The 7,467-nt window shown below is 36.9% G+C and overlaps 1 protein-coding gene across 1 annotated transcript; it reads right to left on the bottom strand.

Moving 5' to 3' along the window:
- Nucleotides 1–2,754: 2,754 nt before the first annotated feature.
- LOC106336314 (protein SAND-like) lies at nucleotides 2,755–6,771 on the bottom strand. The gene is made up of 14 exons (XM_013775105.1): nucleotides 6,144–6,771; nucleotides 5,872–5,951; nucleotides 5,732–5,803; nucleotides 5,602–5,641; nucleotides 5,201–5,302; nucleotides 4,981–5,102; nucleotides 4,344–4,476; nucleotides 4,178–4,269; nucleotides 4,004–4,085; nucleotides 3,859–3,923; nucleotides 3,492–3,770; nucleotides 3,328–3,419; nucleotides 3,173–3,237; nucleotides 2,755–3,090 (listed from the first exon to the last, which is right to left on the bottom strand). The coding sequence occupies exons 1-14, from the start codon at nucleotides 6,600–6,602 to the stop codon at nucleotides 2,995–2,997; spliced, it is 1,779 nt and encodes a 592-aa protein (XP_013630559.1). The 5' UTR covers nucleotides 6,603–6,771; the 3' UTR covers nucleotides 2,755–2,994.
- Nucleotides 6,772–7,467: the final 696 nt, after the last annotated feature.

The raw sequence follows: 7,467 nt of genomic DNA, 5'->3' as shown, positions 1-7,467 counted from the left end.
TTCTCAACATTTTGTTATAACTAAAAATAAAATTTAAATTTACAGTTAAAATTAATTTATTATTAATATCTTTATATATTAAATAGATTAATATAAATAATTAAATAAATGTAATTAATGAAATGAACCTAATAAGGCTAGTATGACTTTTTTATGGTAGATAAAAATGGTACTTCTCTTTTAATAGAGAAGATTGTTCGGTTGTTTAGTGTTTTATACTTATTCTTTTTCTGGGTCGTGATTTCAATAATATTAAGCATTAGGTTGTCTCCCAACTTAAACATTTATTGTTTTTGTATCTTGTACTCCTAAACCAACTCTTAAATATTACGTTGCACACCAACTAACTAACCAATCACATCCACCTCTGATTCATGTAAATCGATTTCAAAAGTGAAAACCAATATAAATCCTAAACCAAACACATCTAAAACTGAAAAGTCAGCCATAATCAATACAATGTTTTAATAAAAGTAATCAAAACTAGATTGTAACATCACATGATCTTCTGTTGTGTCCTCCATAACCACGACGGCTGCACTTGTACTCTTTAACTATTTGTGATCCTTGTGACGTGCATATCTTGTATTCAAATTATTCATATCTTCTTTTTCTCTTACCAGCACTTCTACGTGCTTTAGGTGGTAGCATCTTTGAATGTTCAGGAATACGCCATTCATCTTCCGGGACTGGTATATGATTAATACTTTCCTCGTAAAGACTTCTCTAAGAAGTAGTCGTGTATAATTCATCTATGAATTGGTCTATCTCCATACTTCTTGAAAGAATAGTTGGAATAACATGTCTACAAGAAAAAAATTCTATATCATATTTTCCACATGTACAATTTTCATACTTGCCACATTTAAAGAGTCATGGACTACTACTTCTAACGAATGTACATGACATCTTTCTTAATTATATACTAACTTTAATGTGTTTACTTTTTGATAAAATAAGCCATTGGGGATCTGAGCACACATACGTTAAATGAAGATGTCGTCCAACAACTTCATGACAACATTTCGACTTAATTGTGCAACTTGGAGAAGATATTTCCTTTGGATTTTTTATGTCATGGAACATCTTGTTATCCACCTTCCATATGAGGTCTTACTTGGCGGACCTATTCACCATTGGTTGATGTACCCATACGGGCGATCTATGAAGCATTTGAAAGGAAACGCGAAAAACCTTGCAAAGGTGGACGGTTCCATAGTTGATGGGAGTTTGATGGAAGAAACATCGCACTTCACATCCTACTACTTTGCACCAAAAATATGTACCCTAAAAAATGTTCCACGAAAATATGATGATGGTAGTGTTGCAACAACATATGAAGTAGATGGTGTTCCTGACATTTTTTTCCCAAATCGGCCTCATGAGTGGAAAAATGAAAGAGGTTTATTGGTCTAGTCAAGAAGACTCACATAGTGCCCACACTTATATTTTATTCAATTGTGAGGATACTATGATGAGTTCATTTGAAAGGTAACTAAATGCTAAAATTTGATTCAGTTTGTTCTTATTATATATATATATTAACCTTATTATTTTATTATTTGCAGTTTTTTTTACTCAAGTGGGAAAATCGACACCAAATATACGTATATCCACTGATGAGCTGAATAAAAAGAAAGATCAACACTTTGTTAAGTGGTTGAGAACTCGGGTGTTTTGCAGTAATTAAAGGTGGAATTTATAATCATAGTTATGCTTATAGCATCTCCAAACCAACTGCATATTTTACTGCAAAATAGAGTGGGAAGTGGAGTAGTGAACAAAAAATAAAAGAATTACTTACTACTCCATTTTACATTAAAATATGCAGTTGGATTGGAGATAGTCTTAGTGACCAACAGTTCAAAAAACGTTATACTTAGTGACCAACATTAACTTTCAAATTTATAAAAAAAAACATTTTTCATTTGATCTCCCAAAATTGATGAATGTCCTCGTATATTGGATCTGCAGCATAGCGCAAGGAATATCGTCAAGCGTGGATCACATAGGACGACTCAGGTGATGCAGTCAGAAGTGAATCTTTATAAAGCAGATAAAATTGTTGGCTGTAGAATTGTGTGTAATATTTTTCATAGTTTTTGTAATAACATAATTATCCAGAGTAAAAAAAAAATGACTTAGTAGTAGTAACATTTCTACAAATACATAGTAGTTTCATATGATGAAAAGAACTATGTACGGATGAGGTAGTGACATAATTATATATTATTAAACACATCACTCATCACCAGTACAAACCACTATCAAATGCTTTCCAAACAAATGTTGGTATAATATATTTGTCACTAAAATAGGAAACGAACTTGTTATTTTGTAACTTGAGGAATATGATACATACAACTAGAGAAGATAATAACATAATTGATCGGGGCATTTAAACTGAAACCGCACAACATATCAGAGCTTTGGAACATAGTGCAAAGATTTGATCGTCATAATTGAGAAACCACACGTTTGACCAAGTTTTGCAACAGAATTGGAGAGAATAAAAACTTTGCAACTATGTTTCCCGGACTTCAAGATTACTCATATTCTACGAGCGCAAAATCAGATTTTTGACTCTTTAGCAAAGACGGCAAAATCTTTCCATAGAAAATTTTATTTTGTTCGTTGTTCTATTCCGGTGGTCTGGAATAAAATAGCATTTCGTTGTTGGAAAAAAAAAAAACTGAAACCACACAACCTAACAACCCTCACTCTTCACTACCTATACCTACTCCAGTCTCCATCAAAACCTCAAAAGGATTCATAAACTAATTCTAAATGTTTGACTATTCATTACAAAAAGTATTCTGGTTTCACAGAAGAGAAGCATCACAAGAGCTTCTGGTTACGATACACCAATGAATTACACATTATTGCCATATTACTTCAGAAGCAAAGAAAAGGAGGTGTGCTTCTAAAAGTACAAGATTTGGTAATTGTAAGTATCAAACATAGTAGAAAAAACCCCAAACGTATATATATATATCACCAAGAGAAAGGGCTAGCTCCTTGCAAAAACACTTCATTCTCCACCTCTTTTACCCTCTGGCACACCTGATTGCATATCTTTATCGCCATCGCCTGCAGCAACATTATTTCATTGTGTTATAATCATCCCAATTTTGCAGCACTTCTATTCGAATAAGCTTAAAAAGAATCTTACCTTGTCTGCAAGGGGATCAAATGCTGCGTAGAGTTCAAAATCTGGTGTGACCCAGCATAGCAGAGCTGCAGCAATTTTCGCAAAGCTCTTTTTCTGTCAGCTCGCATCAATAAGATTTTCGTATTTTGTTAAAATGTGCATATTCAGGAACTTACTGTAGTTTTCGTCTCTTCTATATTGAGTCTTGTGGGGTCCCAATCCTTTCTCATGCATTGAAGCATAGAGTTTCTGGTATGCTCGGTATAGACTGCAACACAATTAGATCAGTTTCTTTCCCGTTCCAAATACTAATCACTCAATGGAGATTCATGGCTTTTACCTTTTCTGTTGTCTGTGACTAGTTACTGGAGGTGAGAACTCAGAGGAAACGTATTGATCTAAGTATACACTGCGATACATGAAATGCCAAAGTCCAAAGGGACCTCCAGTTCCCACTGATACCTCCGTTGAATCTTGTCCCTGATTATTAGTAGATGATGGTTTCTGTCTAAGCCGGCGGTCTATTGGCAAATCCTCAACACGCAATCCACCTTCAGCGATTGATCTTTGAACCGTAGTAAGGATATTTGACTTGAGAAGAACAGCCTCGATACGAACCCTACACATGTTTATGGATCCCAATAACATGCCTATAGAAACAGTATGTCAAAAACACAAATATCTTCAAGTATGAAAGCGATTTTTACCTGCCATCTTTGAGATGATAGAAGGCATCTGAACGCGTGGTAAGCAATATCACATATGTATCATCCTACATCATCCAGTAAGTTAAACATATCAATACTTTAGATGGTTTAAGAAGCTCTTTACAGGTATTAAGTTATGACTCACATCGAAGAAGTGGACATAGGCATGCAAAAAGGCCTGAGGATTGTATCTTGGTAGACAGATTGGTGAGAAAGATTCTGATGTCCTGCTAGCAGAGAGGACTTAGTGAGATCAAGTTACACACAAAACAAATGTATGGTTCACTGTTTGTAGATAGGCAAAATATTTAGCACTTGCCTGAATGATTCTGAAGACATGACAAAATTTGAGAGTAGAAGCAAGTCATCGGGATGGAGAGAAGCTTTCTGTGCACCAGCAAGACTGACAACCTGCAAGTTAACATACAGTCAACAAATATGATACCAGGCTGAAAAACTTTGATCTATTGTACAAGGGCGTGTACCTTGTGTCTGCACATTAGCAGTGCAAACAAGACCCCAGACGCGCAAACGTCTTGTAATACTGTCCCTGTAGCTTTCCTCGACGCATACGGAAGGGGAAGACAAGTGTAGGCATGTAGAAATGTAGCTGGGTTCCTAAAAATTAGGAAGATCATCTCAAAGCTTGTTAAAACATTGTCTACCTGAAGCTTAGGAGTATACCGAAAAGAGAAAAGGAGTAATTTTGTAACAAGAACATTATGGCTATGGGAAAGACAATAAATAGACTACAACATTCTAATAAAACTTAGGCTTGTCAGTTGAACGTAGAAATTGCAATATACAAATTGGATTACTTCGTATATTAGCCTCCTTTTTACATTTTTGCTAAAATATGTCTATCATTAATCACAATGTTGGCTTCTACCAGACAACTGATCCATGAAACGATGTGTACTTTTATAACAATTCCAGTGAAAAACGTCCTCATTTTTCTAGAGATTAGATCATCACTTCTAACACAAATATAGATAGGTGTAATTTTCCTCCAGATTTGGGAGCCATAGAACTTCGGCAGCCTAACTCTCCACATTAATATTAGTAAACTAACAGGAAAACAATGTGAAAGGCAAGTGGTTGAGTGGGAGATCAGAGACAAACCAGCTAAATGAATGGACAAGAGATGAGAAGACAGCATCTGTCCCTCCAAGCAAGGGTGTCATGTCGAACTTTGCATTCTTCTCAAAACATCTCTCTATTGACTTTGTTAAAATCACTATCATCTGCATCACCAATATTGCATTTTGGTCATTTGAACCGCTTATTTGAACATGAAAAAAGTTTCTAAAGAAAGGATACAGAGCAGTAGTGCTGTTGTTACCTGACCATAAAGAAGATCCAACTGCCCCCTTAAATACTCATATGTTTCATCTGTACAGCTGATGCAAACCAGGTATATTGGCCCTTTCACGAGAAAGACAACCTGAAATGGACATACGCATGAATTACTTATTGTAATTGAACAGAACACTTCCATCAGGGTGCAAATGGAAGTTTATTTCCTGGGATAAAATATGGTGGAATGAAGCATTCCTCAATATGTTGAACGGAATGGAATAAGCATTCCACTCGTAGACTAGAAAATAAACAAATTCAAAGGAAATTTTTGTTCATTTATTTCCATTTTGCCATTCAATTCTCTACACCAATGTATCTGACTAATAAGCAAATATAGGCACTACCGCCAAACTTTTAAACTTATTGCGCAAGGAATTCGAATACCTGGTGTTTTCCTGCCTTGACTAAATTGACACGGTCACCACTGAAAAAGAATGGGTTAGGCATGAACCTTAAAAGACAAAAATATAATTATCAATGGAAACAAACAGCAGAGAAAGCATGTGCAATTCACCCATTCTCAACAAAGGAAATAATAGCTTGAAGAGTAGCTGAAAATCCAGCAAGCTTATGTTCATCTCCATATCTGAAAAAAAGTAGTTAAAACCCGCAATATAATAGTGAATAGTTAAATTATGGAGAAATGGAGCAAACCTGGAATATATGGGTTTTCCGGAGTTACTCAATATAAAGAAATGCTTCTTCCTCTTTCTCCACGAAAGAGAAGCATCATCCTGCGTTTCATATAAATGGTTTAATCATACCGTTAATAGATAATGAACTCTACCGAATGATGGAAGAAGCTTTCAATCACAACAACATTTCCAGAACTAAAAGAACTCATAACCCAACAATCCACGGCGGAAACTGAATACCATCCAAAACGATCACAAGGAGAGCAGATGCTTGGAATTGATGAAGCTCACCTCGTCGACATGGCGTTTCCCAGGCAACCACGCGGCTTCATGCTGCGAGGCGGTGTCAGCGTCCACATTAGCTTCCCGAATCTCATCCTCGTCAGCTTTGTAGGTAGAGGAAGCTCCGCCGCTGCTCCCTCTCTCCCCATCGTAACCGCTGCTCGTCGGACTCGGCGGCTCCTCCCCTGCCTCCATTTCCACCGGATGCTCCTCCGCCCTTGGCAACGCCTCTATCTCCTCCCCTCCGTTGCTAACTCCGCCTTCATTCCCGTTGGCCGATGCAACCTCCTCGTCATCATCATCGGTGGGGGTTCCATCAGAGACTACGCTTGGCTCAGACAGATTCATTGACTCCAACTGACTTTGAACACGGTCCGAATTCGTCCCCGGATCGGTGCTAGGGTTCCGATCGGCGAAATCGTTGGCGGATGATGAAGAAGAAGAAGAGCTCGAATCTGAAGTCGTCATTGTTGAAATCGGTAGAGATTCGACGGAATTGCCAAGGAAGAGAAAGCGATCCAACGGCAAGTCTTGTTGTTCATTGAAATCTCTGCATAATCACTTTTGTCCACTCGCATCGACGAGAAGATGATTCACGATCCACCATTGGATCCAGTTTTACTCGGATATGTTTGACCCGCTTAGTAACCCGTCTTGTTGGGCTTTTTTCCTATTAAGCTGAGGTTATTGGTTCTAATAGTTTAGTGGATTTAGAAAAAAAATTTGGATTTAGAAATCATTGACTAGTCAACAGAAACAATTAACCAAAAAAAGGATCCACTAGCATTTAGTTTTCTCATCCCTAGCTCTCTATTTTCGCATTGCTAATTCTTTCTACCCAACAAAGCTATTAACGTTTGTAATATACGGTATTGTTTTTTTATTGGAAAGCTTTTTTAAAATCTATTATTATAAAATACAATTTTCTCGCTCCTCATGCTCCACGTCAGCCGCCAGCTAGATAAGCCACTTCTTCTCATATCGACACGTGGCACCTGTATACGAAACATATCGTTTCATCAAAACGAGAATCATAATGAGCTTTAGTACTCTTTCTCCGTCGTTACCAGAGATTTCCATCGTGAAGAATTTCCTCCTGAAAAAACAGCCGTGATAAGTCCGACACCAGATCCGTCGCCACAGACCTGTGGAGGCGTCGCGCAGCCCCAACACGCCTGCTCGAGACCAATTTTAGACTTTAGTTATAATCTGATTTGAACCAGACTTTGAAAAAACTGAGCCAAACTCGATCCAAAAATTAATAAAACCAAAATAAGAGTAATGGGCATAATAACAAAAATCTAAAAATTTAAAATTATAGCATTTATTTGTT

The sequence above is a fragment of the Brassica oleracea genome, chromosome C3 (genome assembly GCF_000695525.1).
Source record: "Brassica oleracea var. oleracea cultivar TO1000 chromosome C3, BOL, whole genome shotgun sequence".
Taxonomy (NCBI): Eukaryota; Viridiplantae; Streptophyta; class Magnoliopsida; order Brassicales; family Brassicaceae; genus Brassica; species Brassica oleracea.
This window is presented reverse-complemented; position numbering and strand designations above follow the sequence as displayed.